Consider the following 21,394-nt stretch of genomic DNA (forward strand, 5'->3'; position numbering starts at 1 on the left):
ACCGCGATGAAGAGTGGCCCCCACTTGCCACAACTAGAGAAAGCCCTCGCACAGAAACGAAGACCCAACACAGCCATAAATAAATAAAATAGTGTTTAAATAAATAAAAATAAAAATAAAAAGCCAGCTTGTATATCACCTGCTCTTTAAAAAAAAAAAAAAATCCATATTTGGTTTTTATTAATAACGATGCCTGTGCCAGAAGGTCTGTAAACCTATCACAGTGCTGCACTATTGGTTCTGAATTTTTCACCTTCAGATTCTAATTTTTGCCAGTGAAAAAGTAAATTATGCCCAAAGAGGGAAAAAAAGAATCCCTTTCCCCTCTTAAAACCCCAACAGATTTTGTTTCTGTAGGCTATGTCTTATGATATTTTTATTGTATTAGAGATTAAACCTGAGGAAATTAAAAAAAAAACTTATCACGTAAAATAATAACAATAAACTTATTGTATGCTAAGGTAACACATTTTAATGAAAAATAGTTATATTTTCAAAAAAATCTAGTGAGAACGTGTTGATTTACGTTTTTGAAAATCGAATGTGCAGCCTGATAGAAGGCAGCTGGATTATCATATCTGCTTGCCTTTGCATTCAGTCTGTTGTTATATGTTTTTTAAGTTGAAATATGTGAGGAAAAGGTGGCCTCACACAAATATGTGGTTGAAAAAGGTAGGACTATTTTAGTAGCTTTGCGGATGATGGTGGACTTCCTTCTTTGGTATTTCACTAAAACTCAGTCGGTGACGGTTACTTAAAGGTTATTGCAGTGTGGAGTCTGAAGCCACATCAGCGAACTTCTCCTGTTCTATTACATTAAAACCTCATTGATTTATCTTGCACTTCAAATGGGTTTTTTACCCATGCATGGTTTCTTAACATTTATGAATTGGTCATTTGGAAAATACTGGCTAACTGAGGTAAGCAGATCTTCCAGATACCATTTATTAATATCATCAACAGTCTCATCGGTATCGGGAAGCTATCAAGTTTCTGCTGATGGATACAATTCTCATTTTTGCTTGAAAGCTCAAATCTTATCATTAACAACAGATACTATCAGTTATTTTCCTTGAAATGATAGGCTCTCGTTATTCATCTTTGAGAAAATGTCTGTCAAATACCCTGAATAACCATGGTTTTTTTCTGTTATTCCTTCTTTAAAAAAAAAAAAAAAAAAGAAGTGGGACTTCCCTGGTGGTGCAGTGGTTAAGAATCCTCATGCCAGTACAGGGGACACGGGTTCAATCCCTGGTCCTGGAGGATCCCACATGCCGCGGAGCAACTAAGCCCGTGCGCCACAACTACTGAGCCTGCGCTCTAGAGCCTGCGAGCCACAACTACTGAGCCCATGCGCTGCAACTACTGAAGCCCACGCCTAGAGCCCGTGCTCCGCAACAAGAGAAGCCACTGCAATGAGAAGCCCGCACACCGCAACTAGAGAAAGCCTGTGTGCAGCAGGGAAGACCCAACACAGCCAAAAAAAAAAAGTAGCTATTTCAACTTGAAACTCAAATGCAAGAGCTTTTCCTCCAGACAGTAACCATTATTCATTAAGCAGAAATACTTCATGTATACTTCTCATTAATCACATAGAATATTTTTTTTAATATGACAGCTTTTTTTTTTTAATTTTATTTATTTATTTATTTATTTATTTATTTTTGGGTATGTTGGGTCTTCATTTCTGTGCGAGGGCTTTCTCTAGTTGCAGCGAGCAGGGGCCACTCTTCATCACGGTGCGCAGGCCTCTCACTGTTGCGGCCTCTCTTGTTGCGGAGCACAGGCTCCAGACACGCAGGCTCAGTAGTTGTGGCTCACGGGCCCAGTGGCTCCGCGGCACATGGGACCCTCCCAGACCAGGGCTCGAACGCATGTCCCCTGCATTGGCAGGCAGACTCTCAACCACTGTGCCACCAGGGAAGCCCCACATAGAATATTAAAAAGATGTAAAGATACATACTCAAAGATTAGGATTTAATAAATTTGGTAATTTTTCCTGCTTCATCAAGGACATTCTTAAGTGAAACTGGCTTTTTCTTTTGAAACTGCAAGTATGAGGTGTTGAGGAATTCAACCTCTAATACAGTTGGTGCCACTGCCTTGATTTGTACTAAGGCATCAGCAGTTTTTTTTTTAGAGAATTTTTTTTCAGTTAATTAATTTTATTTTTGGCTGCGTTGGGTCTTCGTTGTTTCATGCGGGCTTTCTCTAGTTGCGGCGAGCAGGGGCTACTCTTCTTTGCACAGGCTTCTCATTGCGGTGGCTTCTCTTGTTGTGGAGCACGGGCTTCAGTTGTGGCATGTGGGCTCAGTAGTTGTGGCATGTGAGCTCTAGAGTGCAGGCTAAGTAGTTGTGGCGCACGGGCTTAGTCGCTCCGTGGCATGTGGGATCTTCCCGGACGAGGGCTCGAACCCGTGTCCCCTGCATTGGCAGGCGGATTCTTAACCACTGTGCCACCAGGGAAGTCCTGGCACCAGCAGTTTTACCCATCATTACTTTTATATCATCAGTGCAAATGTCAACACAGTGAAAAAGACGAATGTCTTATATTATTATGAAAATAGTTTTGCCCATGTGGGTTCCCTGAAAGGGGACCTCAAGGGATCTCTGTAGACCACACTTTGACAACTGCTGGCACATGTAAATATTCTCAGCTGAGCAGTATTATGTACTATGATTGTTTCTTTTCTTTCTTTTTCTTCTTATGGAGGCTAATATTTGCTCTATCACTTCTTTAGTTTTGTTTATACCTTTTGCTAATTCTTCCACATGTCCAGATGGTTCTCAGTTCTCCATTAGGTCAATCATATCAGATAATCCACCCTGCCCTTTTTTTTTTGAGATATTTTTCCAGCAGCTAGCATTCTCTTATCTGGGCGTATTGTACAGCTGTCACCATAGAACTTCCCTTTACTTTTTCTTTCTTCCTGGGTTTGATTTCCTGTTTTCTAGATCTCCCGTCACCTTCTGTTTACGCCCTTCTTTTGGTGGAGCGCATCTTGCAGTACTTTTTTGGGGGTTGAAAAGGTTGCACAGTGGGATGAGGCATCGGGTGATGACAGCCCTCAGAATGCCCTCTATGCCTGGTGCACAGTAGTAATCCTGGGGCTTCTGAATAAAGGTATTTACTGTTGTCCCTATGATTCCCTTTACTCTCGTGTGAGGTTTTGTTTTCCGAATCTGGTGTCTTCCTCTTTCTATGATTACGTGCTAATTTTGATGGCGGGCCTCCCTCAAAGATTTTCCTGAGAAAATGTGCACGATACATATTCTGAGGCTTCACATGTTTGAAAATGTCTTTACTTTCATTCACAATTGAGTTATAATTTTGATGGGTATAGAATTCTAGATGGAGAATAATTTCCTTCCAAATGTTGAAAGCATTGGTCCATTATCATCTTTTCTCCTTCTTTTATTATAAAATGCATCATACATATAGAAAAGTGCATAAAACACGTATGTGGTTTAATGAATAATTATAAAACCTTTGCATAACCTCCACACAGGTCAAAAGGTAGAAGACTGCAGGTACTCTCGTCAGCTCCCCGTGTTCCTCTCTTCAATCAAAACTCAGCCCTGCCCTTGACTTTTGGTTAATCCCTTCTTTTCTTTATCATTTTGCCACCTATGTGTGTATCACTGGATGACATAGTTTATTTTTGCCTCTTACTGACTTGATATCAGTGGAATCATACCATATAAATTTTTCAGTGTTTGTTTTTTTTCACTCAGCATTATATTTGTAAGACTCATCCATATTGTTTTAAGTAGGTGTGGTGTAATTTTCATGATAGGTATATTGTCTCAATATACCTCCATTTATTTACCTCTTGTATCTTTATTTTTTTGCCCGCCCCATGTGGCATGCGGCATGTGGGATCTTGGTTCCCTGACCAGGGATCAAACCTGTGTCACCTGCATTGGGAGCGTGGCATCTAATCCACTGGACCGCCATGGAAGTCCCTATTTACCTCTTGTATCTTGGTGAACATTTGGGTTGTTTCCAGTCTGGGGCTATTAGAAATAGTGCTGCTGTGAACAGTCTTATGCACGTATCCCAGCTATGATTTGGACAAGGTCTGGGGGATATACCTAGGAATGAAATCGCAGGCTCATAGACCATGTGTATCTTCAGTTCACCAGATTCTAATACCTTCTTCCAGTGCTTCTGAGAAGCCAGAAGCCATCGTGATTCTTGATGCTTCGGATGTGGACGCTTTTGTAGGCTCTCTCCCCAGTGCCCTGAAATTCGCAGTGGTGTATCATAGGATCAGTCTGTGTTCATCCACGGTGCTGGGCACCTGGTGGGCCCTTTCAATATGGAAATGTGTGTTCTTCAGCTCTGAATTATTTCTGTGTTCTCTGTTCTCTCTTTCTGGAACTCCCTTTCAATATGGAAATGCGTGTTCTTCAGCTCTGAATTATTTCTCTTCTGTGTTCTCTGTTCTCTCTTTCGGGAACTCCCTTTCAATATGGAAATGTGTGTTCTTCAGCTCTGAATTATTTCTCTTCTGTGTTCTCTGTTCTCTCTTTCGGGAACTCCCTTTCAATATGGAAATGTGTGTTCTTCAGCTCTGAATTATTTCTCTTCTGTGTTCTCTGTTCTCTCTTTCGGGAACTCCCTTTCAATATGGAAATGTGTGTTCTTCAGCTCTGAATTATTTCTCTTCTGTGTTCTCTGTTCTCTCTTTCGGGAACTCCCTTTCAATATGGAAATGCGTGTTCTTCAGCTCTGAATTATTTGTCTTCTGTGTTCTCTGTTCTCTCTTTCTGGAACTCCCTTTCAATATGGAAATGTATGTTCTTCAGCTCTGAATTATTTCTCTTCTGTGTTCTCTGCTCTCTCTTTCTGGAACTCTTTTTGGATGCTGGATCTTCTGGACTCGTCCTCTGATTTTTAAAATTTCTCTTCCGTTTGAAATTTCTCAGCATTTTGTTCCACTCTATGGGACTTTTCCTCATCTTTATTTTTCAGCCCTTCTCTTGAGTTTTCATTTCTTAGTATCCTGTTATTTCATGGATACACTATCTTATCTCTTTGAGTATAATATTTGGTAGTTTTTTTGTCTGTTTTCTTTTCTTTGCACAGTCTTTTTCTTTTCAGGTGCTCTTTCCTGATTTTTGGTTTCTTTCTCAGGTGTCTGGTAATCCTTGGTTGTCTGCTTGTAATTAAGAACGGAGAACTGAAAAGCTAATTTAAAGCTCTAAGCATGTGGATAGGGTTCATGACTTCGCTTCATTATAAGGTGACCTGGGTGGGGCATTTGTTGGTTAACCTCAGAGGTTAGCATGTTTAGGATTTCTCCTTTTTCACTGGCCAGATTCCCCAGATTCCCCCGCCTAGAGGATGAAGAGTTGGCCACCAAAGTTTTGGGAGCGGAGGGAGCATGTCACTGAGTTGCCCCTTGTTTTCACTGTGGAACTCATACCCTCTGTCCCACATCTCAGCAGCCTCTGTTTTACCCTTTCTAGAAGTGCAGGCTTAGTCTCCCTCTGGGACAGAGGTGGCGTGGAGTGGCAGAGGAGATGCAGAGTCGTAACGTCACTTGATGTATAGGGTGACAAAATCTCAAAAGGTCTAAGCTTAATGGGAGGAGGAAGGGAACCAGACTGGCTTTTGGTGGACAGAACATCCACCATGACAAAAGTCTTGGTAGTTTTTGCTTTTAAATTTTTTGTAATCGAAGCCCAATAAGTTTATGTCTTCATAGACTGCCTCTTGCACTAGTCATTAACATTCAAAGTGTTCATCTTCTCACCTTAATCCCCTCTTCCACAAATGGTTGTTGCATACTTGCTGTGTACACAGAAGGGTTGTTTCTCTTGAGGAAGTTCTAGGTGAGTTGAAGAGACAAAACCTACACAAATGGAGGAAAGTAAAATGGATTTTACAAGGCTCATCATTCAGGCGAGCAGGGGAATGAAATTGGGGCACCCGTTATGAGCTCGCGCATTCATTCATTCATTCAGACGTCTACTAAGGACTTTGTACGTATGTAAGTCAATTCATTAGTCCTCAGAGCTCCAAAGAGAGATTCGCCACAGTCCTGGCTCTCGAGGAGTTTACACTGCAGCTCTGGAGGGGACAGATACGAAAAGAGTTTAGGGTGAAGTGGTATTACCTGTACAAGGCACAGTAAGAGCAGGATGGGGGGAAGTGGATAATCCGAAGAAAATCTACAGAGCTGACATTTCAGCAGAGCCTGGAAAGGGTGAGGTGTTGACCAGTGTCTCCTGAGCTGTTGCAGTCGTTCAGGTGGAGGGAGCAAGCCGGGGGCAGTGGAAGCAGGTGGTGGATCGAGCAGATGTGTCAGGTGTAGAGTGGCTGCTTTAGGGCCCCATTCACCCATACTTTCCTTGTTCAAAGAGAACGCTGAAGACTGACCAGGTGGATGGTGATCACGGGACAAAAGCAAGGAGGAGGGACAGCTGGGGGCAGGAAAGATAACAAGTCTTGTTCGTTTGAAGGACTTGGAGGACATTCACACAAAAGTGCACAGTAGGTACTTGGGAATTAAGGTCTGGTTCCTAGACCCAGACTGGACATGTACATCTCTGAGTCCTTGAAACAGACCCTGGAAACAGTGGAAATTGTACAGAGAAAAATCAAACTTACCCAGGTCCTGTCCTTTGCGCTGATGAAAAAGAAAATGGGGCCACTTAGTTGTTGAAGCTACTTTAAAAATCAGCCCTTCATTCTCCAATTGAGATAGTAAGTTCTTTAACTCTTGTAAGTTACTTCTGAAAAATAAGTAATAGTAAATCTCACTGCCAAATTTTTATTTCTTTTATGTCTATGTGGAAGAAGTAATCTTAAAAAGCACTTTGTTCATTTACTGTAACAATTACCTTTCATTTTAAAGAAGCTAGTAAATGGAAATATGATTCTTATGTGTAATAAATAAGGAACCTAGAAAGCTAACTTCTAAAGGACAAGAAAATACTCAACAATTGGTATTGAGTTATCCAAAAGGAGTAAAAGCTTTTTTTTAAATTGAGGCATAACTGACATAACATTGTATTAGTTACAGGTGAATAACATAATAATTCGATATTTATATATGTAAAAGTAATTCCTTTTTAACCCCAGGAATGGAGGACTGTGAAACAATGGAAGATGTGTATATGGCTGCAGTGGAAACAGATCGGGGAGTCAAGGAACAGTTACATCTTTACGACACCAGAGGCCTACAGGAAGGCGTGGAGCTGCCAAAGCATTATTTTTCATTTGCTGATGGCTTTGTTCTTGTGTACAGTGTGAATAACCTTGAGTCCTTTCAAAGAGTGGAGCTTCTGAAGAAAGAAATTGATAAGTTCAAAGACAAAAAAGAGGTAAGTGGGTATGTTAAAAAATGCCAGCTATGAATTATAACACTGTTGAAATTGTAGCATGGGCTTTTGGGCAATTAAAATATTTTAAAAGCATTAAATTGTATTCACAGTATCTGTAATCTTCATGATTTTTTCCCTAGCCCAGGAAATACAGGACTGAGTTCAACCAGGACCAGCATTTGACTTTCTGCCTTTGCTTGTTCCCATGTGCAACTTGAATTTTAATGACTCCATACTGCAAATACTACATAGTTCATTTCATGTTATTTGGGATCACTGTTTCCTAGGGCTTTTTATTGTCTTCTTGGAGAAATAGGATTGTCCTTAGCCTTAAAAAAAAAAAAAAAAAAAAAAGGAAAGAAATGGAAAAAACTAATAAATAATTAGTGGCTTTTATCCACTTACCCTTTGAAAATAAGATTCTTACTATGGTCTGTAAAGTTTTAGATGATCTGGCCCATGTCTGTCCTTTCGCCTTTAGCATTCTGTTCCTCTGTCACTGTACTCCAGGGGTCAGCTTTCTGCTTTTCCAGCATGATAATTTTGTTCCCCTGTGAAGTCCTTCTCAGTTGCTCGTTCCCCTGCCTGGAACTCTCTCATCGCAGGTCTTTCTCTGGGTCTTGGCATGGCTGACTCCTCAGGGTTTAGGGAACCATGTCATGAACCCGTTAACAGCACCGGCTACATGTTCTTAACCTAATTTTTATGTATTTTTGATGTCATACTTTTAATTTTGAGGTAATTGTAGATTCACATGCAATTTTAAGCAATAATAGAGATCCCTAACGCAGTTTCCCCCAATGCTAATAACACTGTGCAAAACTGTAGTAAAATAACACAACCGAGGTGCTGACGTTTATACAGTGAGGGGACCTTTCCAGCACTGCAGGGACCCCTCATGGGACCTTTCGTGGCCACACATGGCATTCCCCTCCCATCCCCTCTCCCTCCGTAACCGTTATCTGTTCTCCATCTCTGTAACCTTGTCATTTCAAGAGTGTTAACGTAAGTGGAATTGCAGTTTGTAACCGTTTGGTATCGGCCTTTTTCACTCAGCATAATTCTCTGCTGAGTCATCCAGGTGACTGCGTGCGTGAGTCGTTCATTCCTTTCTCTTGCTGGGTGGTTTTCCATGGTGTGTATGTACCAGGGTTTATTTAACCACTCACCTGTTCAAGGACCTCTGGGTTTGTTGATATTTTAATTATTTTTATTATTTTGAATACTAACTTACTTTGTGAATAGATAACAACATTCACAAGGTTCAGTCTTCAAAAGATATAAAAAGGTAAGTAATGAAGGCTCCTCTCCACCTGTTTCCCATCTTTCCCCCCGAGACAGATAAGTGCTGTTATTATTTTGGGGAGTATCCCCCAGATTTCCCTCCCTGCCCCCCTAAAGTTAAAAGTATAGTTCGGTGAACACTCATATACTTGATACTTGAATCTTGGCTCTGCTTCTCAACTTTTCTGCCTTAGTTTCCTTATCTATAGAATAAGGATAATAATAGTACCTTTCTCATATGGTGATTATGGGGATTTAAGAAGCACATTCATTCAGCAAATGCTTATTTTTAAATTTTTTTATTGAAGTATAGTTGATTTACCATGTTGTGTTAATTACTGCCGTACAGAAAAGTGATTCAGTTATACATGCATATATATTCTTTTTTAAATTCTTTTCCATTTTGGTTTATCATAGGATATTGAATATAGTTCCCTGTGCTATACAGTAGGACCTTGTTGTTTATCCATCCTGTATATAATAGTTTGCATCTGCTAATCCCAACATCCCACTCCTTCCCTCCCCCACCCCCCCTCCCCCTTGGCAACCACCAGTCTGTTCTCTATGCGAGTCTGTTTCTGTTTCGTAGATAAGTTCATTTGTGTCATATTTTAGATTCCACATATAAGTGATATGATGTTTGTCTTGCTCTGTCTGACCTACTTCACTTAGTATGATAATCTCTAGTTGCATGCATGTTGCTGCAAGTGGCATTATTTTGTTTCTTTTTATGGCTGAGTAATATTCCATTGTGTATATGTACCATGTCTTCTTTATCCGTTCATCTGTTGATGGGCATTTAGGTCGTTTCCAGGTCTTGGCTACTGTGAATAGTGCTGCAGTGAACATTGGGGTGCATGTATTTTTTCGAAATAGAGTTTTCTCTGGATATATACCCAGGAGTGGGATTGCAGGATCATACTGTAGTTCTATGTTTAGTTTTTTAAGGAACCTCCATACTGTTCTCCACAGTGGCTGCATCAATTTACATTCCCACCAACAGTGTAGGAGGGTTCCCTGTTCTCCAGCATTTATTGTGTGTAGTAGACTTTTTGATGATGGCCACTCTGACCGGTGTGAGGTGCTGCCTCATTGTAGTTTGATAGCAGGTGCTTACTGGGCTGTGTGCCTGGCACTGTTGTAGGTGAGGTGGAGGGAATACAGTAGACAATAGAACAGAGTCCCTGTTGCCTTAAAGCTTCTGTCTGGGGGGCGGGGGAGAGAGGGACAGCGAACAAATACGTATTGTGAGGAGCGATGCAGTGTAGGAAGACAAGTCAAGCGGAGTGGGGAGCGAGGGCACTGCTTTCTGTAGGTGGTGTGGGAAGGCCTGGTGAGGTGACTTCCAGCAGAGATTTGAAGGGTGTGAGGGAAGGGCGCAAGCCGATGTCTAGAGGAGGGGCTGCAGGTGGAGGCCCCAGCTGAGCAGGGGCCGGGGCGGGAGCGTGTCGTGCTAGGGAGCAGCTCTGAGGCCAGAGCGGGCGGGGTGGGGGGGAAGGTAGAGCTGAGGGCGACTCGGGCTGGGAGGCAAAGGGATGGCAGGGTCTAGCTTGGGTGGCACTTACAGAGCTGAGGGCGACTCGGGATGGGAGGCAAAGGGATGGCAGGGTCTAGCTTGGGTGGCACTTACTTGTTTTCATGTCTGTTTTAAAAAATTGAAAGGGTAATGGTTGCACGTGGTTCAAAAATAAAAATGATGTATAGAGAGGACGCTAGTGAACTTGTTCCCACCCCTGGGTTCAACCGTCTATTTCCTGTACCTCAAGCATGCTGTTTTAATGTTTCACCCCTTTCCTAGTCTGGGGGCGTCCTTCCAGAGTTTCTCTGTGTAAATACAAGCAAATAGAAATGTACATAATTTTTTTCTTATTTTTTTCTCTGTCGTACCAAAGGTAGCATATTGTTGTACACCTTGTATTTTTCATGTAATATATCCTGGAGTCCTTTCCATAGCAGGACTCAGATTCCTTTTTTTTTAAACTGATGCATAGTATTCATTGTGTGGCGGTAGATGTACCATACTTATTTAACCAGTCTCAGATTGATGGACACTTAGGTTCTCTCTGGCCATTTGCTATCATGAACTATGCTACAGTGAATAATCTTAGACATTTATTATCTTGTACATTTTAACATAGAGTTGTAAGATCAACCAGCAGAAGTTAGGTTCTTGAGTTAAAGGTAAATATGGTGACAAGTTAGTCCATAGGAATGGTATGAAAATGCCTGTTTCTTCAGTCTTGACAGCAATGTGTGGTTAAAGCTTTGGATTTTGTGACTCTTCTGGGTGAAATGGTATTTTCGTAGTTTCATTTGTCCTTAATGTGAACGAAGTTGAACCTCTTTTGACTTATTTTTATTATTATTATTTTTTTAATATTTATCTGGTTGCACCAAGTCTTAGTTGCTGCAGGCGGGCTTCTTAGTTGCGGCATGCATGTGGGATCTAGTTCCCGGACCAGGGATTGAACCTGGGCCCCCTGCATTGGGAGCGCGGAGTCTTACCCACTGGACCACCAGGGAAATCCCTTCTTTTTTTTTTTTTTTTAAAAAAAACATCTTTATTGGAGTGTAATTGCTTTACAGTGGTGTTAGTTTCTGCTTTATAACAAAGTGAATCAGCTATACGTATACATATATCCCCATATCTCCTCCCTCTTGCATCTCCCTCCCTCCCACCCTCCCCATCCCACCCCTCTAGGTGGTCACAAAGCACTGAGCTGATCTCCCTGTGCTATGCGGCTGCTTCCCACTAGCTATCTATTTGACATTTGGTAGTGTGTATATGTCCATACCACTCTCTCAGGAAGTCCCGTCTTTTGACTTGTTTTAAAATGGTCACTCTGGGACTTCCCTGGTGGTCCAGTGGTTAAGACTCCACACTTCCACTGTAGGGGGCGTATGTTTGATCCTTGGTTGGGGAACTAAGATCCCGCATGCTGTGTGGCCAAAAAAAAAAAAAAAAAAAAAAAATCACTCTGTGTTGACTTTCACCTTGAGGGACAAGGTGAGAAGCAGAGTTTAGTTCACATGCTCTCGCTCTAGAGCACTTTGACATTCACCGGCTGGAGAAGTGAGAAGGCAGCAAAGGAGTGTACAAAGTGGCCTTTGAAGTACGAGGAACAGCACCAAGAGATAAGGGTGTCCCAGAAGGCAAGTAAAGTCGGCACTTTAAAAAGTAGGAAGTGACCAAGCTATGTCAGATACTAAAGGCAGATCAAAAAAGCCGAGAAGTGGCCAGCTTTAGTAACTTGGGAGATCTCAGCAACGACAGTTTTGGTGAAACGGTGAGACAAAGTCTGATGGACTGGATGTGAGAGAGTTGAGCACAGCAAACGTAGCTCTTTGAAAGAGTTTTGAGTCAAAGGGTAAATATATTGTCCCCTACAAGGGGAACAGAGAGGAGCTGGAGAAGGATGTGTAAGAAGGTTTTGTTTTTCAGATGAGAGAGATGGTTGTTGGTGTGCAGTGGGGTGACTCAGCGGAGAGACGCAGGTGAGGGGACCGCCGATGGAGTGACGTCCTTGTCCAGGTGGAGGAGGGTGGGGACATGGGCTTAGAGGACGGTGGGGCTGTTAGACGTGGTGGTGGAAGCACCTGACAGTTCCCTTCTAGTTGCTCCCGTCTTCTTGCCGACGTAGTGTGGACATCAGCTGAGGGTGGGACGGGGAAGGCAGAGGGAACGGTGGAGGTTGGAGGAGGGGGACCAAGGTAGGAGATGCCGTCCGTACAGGGGAAGTGGCGGGAACGTGATGTATCTGCTGGAGGACAGCACCGCGCTGGAGGTCAGTGGTTACGAACTGGGACCGGCCAGCGGGGTTGTGTTTCTCTCCGGCCACGTTCGGTAAATGGTGTCGGCAAAAGGTACAGTTAAGAGTTCAACTTAACCGAGGTGGCGGCGGGGGGCCTACGGCGTGATGACGATGGCGAGGGAGCGGACGAGAAGCTCAGCTGGGGGAGCGCCGAGGGCAGCAGCGGGGCTGAAGGACTGAGACAGAGGCGGCAGCGCCGGGGCTCGTGGGGGCTCGTGGCTGCCTGCGGTGCTGTCGGGTTGCTGCAGAGGGGCGCTGGGATGAACCAGGAAGGCGGCGGTCGGAGCGGGATTCCCGCGCTTGAGGTCAGAGAGGGGAGCGGTTATCCGGTTCGTGGGAGCGAGTGGCTGCGGTCAGGAGGACAGTTAGGATCTCTGAGGTCAAGGAGCTGAGGGATGAGGTTGCCGGGAGGGTCACCCCCGGGGCTGGTGAAGCCACCACCAGCGTGACGGGAGTAGCGCGTGCGGCGACCAGGGCCAGCGCCGGGGTGAGCAGCGACAGCCGGGGCGGGGGGCGGGGGGCCGGGGCGCAGGCAGAGGCAGCAGCCCCCGGCCTGAGGGTTTTTAGGGAGGTGGCCCCGAGCCTAGGACACCTCACCCGCTGTGCCCTGCGGGCGGCCGGGTGAGGGCGGGCAGCCAGGCCGGCAGGGGAAGGGGACCTTCACCGCGGAGGCGGGCTGGTGAGGAGCGACGGGAGGGCTGGCTCCTGCTGAGACGCAGGAGAGCCCCGGCCTGCGGACACATCGGAGCGCGCGTCTCCAAGGCGGGAGCGCGGCCGTGGCGCGGAGGCCGCCCTCGGAGCTGCTCCTCCCCGGAGCCCTCCAGCTCCCCGGCCTCCTGCTTCAGGTGCCTTTACAGGCCCTCTCTCAGCATCTGGAGGTCACGACTCGTCTCCCCTCCCGCGGACCGTGACTGCCCTTCTGGTCGCCTGAAACAGTGCCTGGGGGTAGCGAGCACTCCACTTGGAGAGAAGGACCGATGGCCTTGCGTTTAGGGTAAAACGTTCCTGTTGGGTGGTACGTTCAACACGTATTTAGTGCTTGTGTCAGGCACTTTGCTATGATTAGCAGTAACGTGAACAGAACAATTCCCGTTCTCGAGGAACTCAGGCCCCAGGGCTGCAGACCTCTCACGGCTCCAGAAGTTCCCTGGTTGTATCTTCAAGTACGTATCGCAGGTTTCCCAGACAGCAGGTAGAGCTAAACTGAAATGCAGACACACTTCAGTCACCCCGTTATCTGTGCCCTCGATAGTGATTTCCCCAGTCTGTCTTCCAGCCGTACCGGAGTGGAGTAACTTCAGGTGTTTCGTAGTCAGCAGCCTGTAGAGCATCTGCGCTTTTAAGGAGAGACACTGAGCGAGGAGGGGTGAGGTAATGCCCTTTACCCTTCAGCTCACGCCTGAGGGTCAGCTTGGACGAAGCACTTTGTTAAATGGGACAGTTTGATTCCTCCATTTGGCCTAGGAACTGATGCTGGCAAAGTGTGATCTTTTATCCGTTTCTTTCAGGTGGCCATTGTCGTGTTAGGAAACAAAACTGACCTTTCTGAGCAGAGACAAGTGGACGCCGAAGTGGCACAGCGGTGGGCCAGGAGCGAGAAGGTGCATCTGTGGGAGGTGACGGTCACAGACCGCAAGACCCTGATCGAGCCCTTCACCCTGCTAGCCCGCAAACTCTCCCAGCCCCAGAGCAAAGCGAGCTTCCCTCTGCCTGGGAGGAGAAGCAAAGGCAACTCCAGCTCTGAGAACTAAACCCTAGGGTGCACAACTGTCCCTTGAACGGTGACCGCCTCGAGGTGTCTGTGAACTCATGTAAAACAGGCCATTTCTGTCTACCTTTGGTCCTTAGGAAGCCCCTAGGGAAGTAATTTAATGCACTTTCAGTTATAATTCAGTTACTGCTGCCTGACATGAATATATTTGCATTCGCCTTGTTTCAGACTTGTCCCTAAAATTAGCACCTTTGTTATCTATATTATGTTGCATTTGTCAAAAAAATAAAATAAAATTTGGGTGGTATGCACATGTACCTGTGAGTAGCTCCCCTCACCTTTAACCCGTTTCAGAAGCTGTCATTCTGTGTAACTTTATGCAAACTTATTTGCTCAAACGTTAACTTTGTTTTTGCAAAGTTCACTCATCTAATGTCTAGGATTACGAAATGACGTTTTTTGTGTGTCCAAATTGGATCACAAACAGTAAACAATTCGGGTACTAAGTTAAGCTAAATTTTATCTGGTAGAGATCCTGCTAAACCTATGATTTAGCTTTGTTCAAATTACGTTGAGCATGAATTGAGTAGGTGGTGTAAATATGTTCCAGCTGGTTCTTCCTTCCGTAGGAAACTGCTGAACACTTAAGGACAGTGACGCTTCCGTTTCCCACAAGGCATACCGTACCTTCTGGAGTAGTCTTCAAGTTAGTTAGGTATCTGAGTCTGTGCTATGGTTCTCTGACGATTTTGGCACGATCTGAGTAACACAGCTGACGGTATTGAGCAAGCTGACAATACTGTAACTAACTGTAAAGTCGGGAGCAAGCTACTTCGTGGTTTTGACCGGGAAAACAGTGAACTATTAGTTTTCAATATAAAGTATGAGACAAGCTGTCCAGCAAAGAAATGTTTGTTAAAAGGTCTAGTAAATAGTAGTATCTTGAATACTTTTAAGGCGCGGTTCAGTGAATTCAAACTCACTTGGTGGGACTTCCCTGGTGGTTCAGAATCCGCCTGCCAATGCAGGGGACACGGGTTCGAGCCCTGGTCTGGGAAGATCCCACATGCCGCGGAGCAACTAAGCCCGTGCGCCACAGCTACTGAGCCTGCGCTCTAGAGCCCATGGGCCACAACTACTGAGCCCGTGAGCCACAACTACTGAAGCCCGTGTGCCTAGAGCCCGTGCTCCGCAACGAGAAGCCACTGCAATGAGAAGCCCACGCACCGCAACGGAGAGTAGCCCCCGCTCGGCACAGCTAGAGAAAGCCCGCGCGCAGCAACAAAGACCCAGTGCGGCCCCCCCCCAACAAAAAAACAATGTAAACTCAATTGGCTCAGTTCAGTGAGTGCAAGCCAAGAACTACTGTATATAAAGATAGAAAACTTACTTATATGGTGGCCGCACTAGCCGATTTAGAATTATTTAAAATTTCTCATCATGTTTTTTTGGGTAAAACAATTGTCACTCAGATATGGTCAGGTCATTTCCTGCCTTCTCTCCTGGTGTTGAGCTTCTAGCTTTTTTTGTTTGTTTGTTTTTTCTACATAGATGGATAAATACTTCTACAGTTATTTTGAAATAATATGATAGACCCCGCAGTTTGCTCGTCTGCTGCATGCGGCTTAGATCCGTTAGTACACACAGTGACCGTGTTCTTTTTAAGTGCGTCATGAGCGTGCACGTACCTCCGCCCTGGGCCCTGGACGAGCTTCTCTGGAGCAGGTGTGTGCGCCTAGGTCCTGCCGGACTCCCTCCACTGTGGCGGGGGTGTTTCCCCACGAGAGCCCACTTCTCACGCACGCACTTACCACCACAGCGCCTCCAAGTTGGAAGATGCTTTGACGAAGATACAGCAGAACTCTGCCTTTGGAAGATCATGAGTTAGATTACCTAACCTTCTCTAAGGCACCTATCCTGCGAGGCTGTTGGATAGATCCAGAGTAACGTACCAATCCTCACACACGTGCTGGGTAGACAACACCAGCGCGTTCAGTCTGCATTACCTCTAGGCTCTTTGAGTAGCAAAGATCTATCAAGAAGAAAGAAACTACAAAAAAGGCAAAAGGAAGTAAATGAATACAGCAGCGTTAGGTGGTGGTTTTAATATTGTTTATTAGCACAGTAACAAATGCAGACTTAGGTAGTCCACAACATAGAACCAATCCACTGAGCAACTCCTATTCCACACCTTACAGTTAACAGCTTAAGGTATTTTACTACAGGTTTTCACAAGTCCTGATTCAAACCTCTATCTTTTCACAATAAAGTAGACTGGCATATAAAATAAAATACATAACTACTCATATTTCCTATATGGTGTCTTACAGCCATGTGTCCATTTTATATGTATGAGATGACAGTCTCTAAAAGCTGTTAAATATCACTGTTCCCCTCCAAGAAGGGGAAACAAATTCCAATTTTTTAAAACAAAAAACTGTGTAGTCTTGGAAGGACTTTACATAAATGGCCATGTGTGTAACCTGTACAAATTCAGCTGTTTCAGATTTACAGACTACAAGCAACTGAACCCAAACGTCTATTCTTCTCTGTACTGCATTTCAGCTCATACTGCAGAGCTAATGACAGTTTTAAAAGTTGCTATTACCAATTCTGTCTACTGTAGCAAGATACCTTAAGTTACAACAAAATCTTAGGAAATAAGACTGAATAATATCTGTTATAGAAATACCCTACTCTTCACCAACGCCCACCCTCCCCCACCCCTTCAAAATCATAAGCAGCTCTCTCTGTGACAGACAAAGAATGTAGAGAATTGTGACAACCCAATTTATGTAGCGTATCTCTTGGTCCACTGTCTGGCCATTCTGTCATGTTCTGCTCTGTTGGTCATATACTGAGTGGCAATACTTCCCACCAAGGGGTCGGCTGGAAGAAAAGAATGTACGTTACTTCGAAGAAGGGAAAAGAACATTTTTAAGTTTCAGCAGATAAGCTAGTGACAGCTTGCGAGGAAATGGACAGAGTGGCTGTGATCAAACCACTCCACCATTTGGGATACTTTTCCTCCCGGACTTTTTTAAAAACAGCATGGATGCAAGGGGGTCCTGATCCAGATAGAACGGTCCCGCCCCGCCTCCTTAGTTCATTCCATCTCTCCCCCAACAGCCACCCCCCACCGGAAGGGTCTTGCTCCTGCGTGTCAGGGTACGAAACGCGCGAGGCCCTGGACTGCCGTGAACACCCAGCTGTGTTCACAGGACCTTCTGCTCGATGGGCACCAGCTGTGACACTGAGCGCTGTGAAGTCCTCAGGGCTACAAGCAAGCGAACGCTATTTACCTCTCTACACTGTTGACCCGCAAGACCCGAAGTTGCCAGGTCAAAACCTGTACTTCCGATTAAGTACAGTGTTTCTCTGAAACCTAAATAAAATCTTTAGTAATTAAATTTCGATTTCTTTTTCTAGAAAAAAATTTTAGTAAGAGGAAATTAAGGAAGGCCCAGGTGAAACCACAGTCTGGTAATCACTAAGTGTACAGCAGGGAAACAACGCCACGTCAGTAAGCAGTTGGGGGCAGGTGCTGAGCAGACCCGCAGGCAGAGGGCGGGTGACTCAACATTCACAAGTGTGCGTGCCGTTTCTGTATGGGAAACACGCAAAAGGGGAAAGAAAATAAAGGGGAGAGAAGGAAGATGTAAAAACCTAAGGCAATCTTTTGTAAGTCTTCAGTTTATAACACCTTGTTGCTAGAACACGTCAAGTAATGGTGAAGTCGCTGCATTTTTCACCCAGTAGACTGAACTCTTGATTAGAACTTTTCTTTGAAAAGCAATGAGTTTCTGTCCCTTGAAAGCCCGTACAAAAATAAAATCTGAACTTTAGAAAATCTTAGTTTAAGTGGAAAATAACCATTTTCTAGGTGAGGAGGAATAAAACAAGGTAAAGAATTATTAACCTTACCAGGATTACAGTCTGTAAGAAGTGAGCAGATAGAAAGAAGGACTTTAGAAATGGTTAGTGCTGGACTCCAGTTATCTTTCAATATGTCCAAGCAAATAACTCCTTGACTGTTAATATTACAGTGATAGATTCTTGTCCGAAATGTAACCTAAAAAACAAGACAGTGTTAAACGAAATCTGAACAGCAAACAATGAAACTTTTTACTAAATTGCCTTTTCAATAAAATGGTCCTAATTAAAACTTTTAAAGAAACAGACATTTGGTTTTCTTAAAAAGTGAACTGTTTTTAAAACAGTTTTACTAAGGCTGATAAGAGATAGGGTAAGAGACTATTTCACGAAATTGAGATTAGAAAGTGCTCACTGATACAATCTCAGGGATTTTCAATTTCATTGAAAAAGTAATATGCATCAACAAAAAGCAAGGTAACCTCAATATTTTTTTTTAAAATTGAAGTATAGTTGATTTACAATGTTGTGCTAATCTCTGCACAGCAAAGTGACTCAGTTATACATATATACGTTCTTTTTTTAATAGTCTTTTCCATTATGGTTTATCCCAAGAGATCGGATATAGTTCCCTGTATCGTTCTTGAATTCATCTTTAGCAGTTTTAATGTATTAAGTATTTTCCAAACGTTTCCAAGTTTGAACAGCTAGTTGTTTGCTGACCTCTTGTGTTAGCTGGTAGTACTACATGACCTCAGAGCAAGCTTTAGAATCTCATTCAAACACCACAGTGGGTACATAAAGACAAAGTGCTTAGCAAACAATGATCACACACCTAGAAGGCTGAAAAATATATTTGAAGATGAGGTTTGTTTCTGCTTTTTCTGACCTTTATATCAGATCTTGCAGATAGTCGTGCCTACCTAAATCACAGAATTCACTTTAAACAGAATCTCCACAGGTGAGGAGCCAGAAGTGGGTAAGGACCACAGCAGCAGACGAGTCAACATCAGCCCCACGAACCTGGGTTATTTTGTCTGGTCTCCTACTTTTTATTTGTGAAATACACTGAATCACTCCAAAGTGAAAAAACCCTACAACTTTACCACTTTTTTTTTTTTTAAAGTGACAGACTTGCGGTCACCTCTTGGGCTGCAGTTGTACCTTTTTCCCTAGCAGTCCACCCCATCCCCAAGAAGAGGTTTTCCTTCCGACTGGGCGAATGAGAATCACAGCCGAGTGTTACAGGAGACGGTGACTGAGCAACCCCTGCCCATCCTGGACGAGAAAGCCCAAGCTTGGGGTCAGGATCTGAACAAGACCAAAAGGTGACAAGGAGCGGAATTCCAAGGCTTGGTTTGGTAGGAGATTCTCTAATTGTTTTAGTGCGTGGATATTCTGACACCATTTTTATCTGTTCAGAAACTTTTTCTGTTGAGTGGGAAATAGGGGATTATTTATAGGCTGCTGACGATGTTCCTATAAATATTAGCAGGATTTTAGGCCCCATCAAAACAAAGCACTTACTCTTACTCTTAGAAATGGTCTTTGCCAAAAGAGGCAAAGTCAACCCAAAGAAGTGTTTTGTGTATGTTCAAGTGTACTTAGAGATTTGTCAAGATATAAGAGAAATCTATTTTTTGCGATTAAAAACTCAATTTTAAAAGCCTGAATAATCTTCCACGGGAGTATGTAAACTTTAGCATAAATCAGGGGGACTTTCTTACCTTCGGAGGCTTGAAGGGATATTCCGGTGTGAAAGTGATGTCAAGGAAGAATACGCCACCCTCATACACGGACCCTGGAGGCCCCAGGATGGTTGATCGCCATTCATAGATGTTGTCGCCTTTGGGGCCAGCACTGTGAAATAATACACCAGACGGTGAGTAGAAGGCGGGGCGTCCCCATTTTTACAGTGTGTCCCCACGAGGGGGAAAGGTCGCCTCTCCTTCCTTTTTGTTTAGTGTGTGGATTCTCTCCACAAAACGCAGGTATCTTGCAGACAGGCCTCTGATGCAGGCCTCCAACAAGCCTTAGGTCAAGTATACGGTAAAAAAAGGACGCTGAAACCAGTCTACGCCCGCTTAGCTGTGAAGAAGCAAGACACCCCTCACTTCTCAAACCCTCTCCTTGACACATCATAAGAAAATGTAAACGATACTTTACAAAAAGAGAAACACCTCTCAGCACACCAGAGTTCATTAAATTAGTGACAAAGTTTTGCTCACGGCTACATCATCTTCGAGGACCATCTTAAGCACCAAAGCTTCATTTCTGACCCTGTGACTGGGGCTCTCCCTCCTTGTTCTTGTTTCTCCATAATCTTACCCTGAAAGGAGTCCAACGGATTGCAGTTCTCTTTACAGCAGAAACCATGCTGGGTGGGGGAGGCGGAGGAGGACGAAGTACACGGTTACCAGTCATTCAGTTTTCACTGCTGCACCCATCAGATTCCGCAATCAGGTCCTCTCTGTACACGTTAAGCCACCCGCACCTGTGAGGTTGGCGCTCCTCACGCGGAGTGACCCCGTAGCGCCCTGCTCCGCGGCGCTGTGTCGGCTCACAGCGTGCTCTGTACTCGAGCACATGAACAAACAAAAACACAAGCAAGACCTCCCAGGGCTAGCTAACACATCTGCCCACAAAAGTAAGCTTAAGGCTCCGCTACCGAGAGAGCAGACCGCAAGTCTGGGCGACGGTCTCGGTGCCGATGCAGATAGACCTGCCCGCAGCGCAGGGTAACGGGTAACGGGTAAGGGGTAACGGGTAAGGGTAACGGGTAAGGGGTAACGGGTAAGGGTAACGGGTAACGGCGCGGACGGCTCCGCTGACACGGCTTCACTTGAGACGCTCAAGCCTAACTATCAACAGCCGCTTCGAGGACAGCAGTGTGTGTTGGCCGAACCACAAAAGGTCTTCGCTTGGAGAGGCTTGTAGATCCCAGTGGATACACAGAATAACTTCTACAGAGCAGGCAAAGCTCTTTTCAACAAACGTATGGTGTGAACTGGATTCACTCCCCCCCGACACTCACGGGCGGCCCACGCCCGACGCAGATGCTAAATGCCAAGGTTCCCTAACGCACAAGACAAGAACTGCTTGTCTTCAACATGCCTGCTGCTAACTGGTTAGAGGTGGGGTTCAAGTCCTTCTAAGAGGAAGACGAGATGAAGAGGAAGGGAGAGGAAAAAAAAAAAAGGAAAAGAGAAAACCTACCTGTGGCCCTATACTTTCCCCAAACCCACCAGAGATTTTTCTCTTTGGAGTGAGACAAACGACAGACAACAACACAGGTTAGGGGCATGAGCTTGTAAAAGAGAACCAGAAGGAAACAAGCTGGGGGGAAACACGGTCTGGCAGAAAAGGAGGGAGAAGACGC

The 21,394-nt window shown here is 44.5% G+C and overlaps 2 protein-coding genes across 7 annotated transcripts in view; one reads left to right on the forward strand and one right to left on the reverse strand.

Annotated features, from left to right (window-relative positions):
- NKIRAS1 (NFKB inhibitor interacting Ras like 1) overlaps positions 1-14,459 on the forward strand; it is a 65,566-nt gene extending 51,107 nt beyond the window's left edge. For 5 of the 6 annotated variants that reach the window (XM_036850303.1, XM_036850301.1, XM_036850304.1 and 2 more), the window contains 2 exons: positions 7,094-7,335; positions 13,940-14,459. In XM_036850303.1, the coding sequence (XP_036706198.1) occupies positions 7,094-7,335; positions 13,940-14,182 (485 nt within the window). In that variant the 3' untranslated portion in view covers positions 14,183-14,459. Of the gene's footprint in view, positions 1-6,370; positions 6,503-7,093; positions 7,336-13,939 lie in introns of all 6 variants that reach the window. The other variant, XM_036850306.1, reaches the window with a different exon arrangement.
- A 1,776-nt stretch (positions 14,460-16,235) lies between these two features.
- Positions 16,236-21,394, reverse strand: part of UBE2E1 (ubiquitin conjugating enzyme E2 E1) — a 76,377-nt gene continuing 71,218 nt past the window's right edge. Inside the window, exons 4-6 of the mRNA XM_036850932.1 lie at positions 19,743-19,875; positions 18,067-18,214; positions 16,236-17,031 (exon numbers count right to left, since the gene is read on the reverse strand). Coding sequence (XP_036706827.1) covers positions 16,934-17,031; positions 18,067-18,214; positions 19,743-19,875 — 379 coding nt within the window. The 3' untranslated portion in view covers positions 16,236-16,933. The remainder of the gene's footprint in view (positions 17,032-18,066; positions 18,215-19,742; positions 19,876-21,394) is intronic.

This window comes from Balaenoptera musculus, chromosome 4, assembly GCF_009873245.2.
Source record: "Balaenoptera musculus isolate JJ_BM4_2016_0621 chromosome 4, mBalMus1.pri.v3, whole genome shotgun sequence".
Taxonomy (NCBI): domain Eukaryota; kingdom Metazoa; phylum Chordata; class Mammalia; order Artiodactyla; family Balaenopteridae; genus Balaenoptera; species Balaenoptera musculus.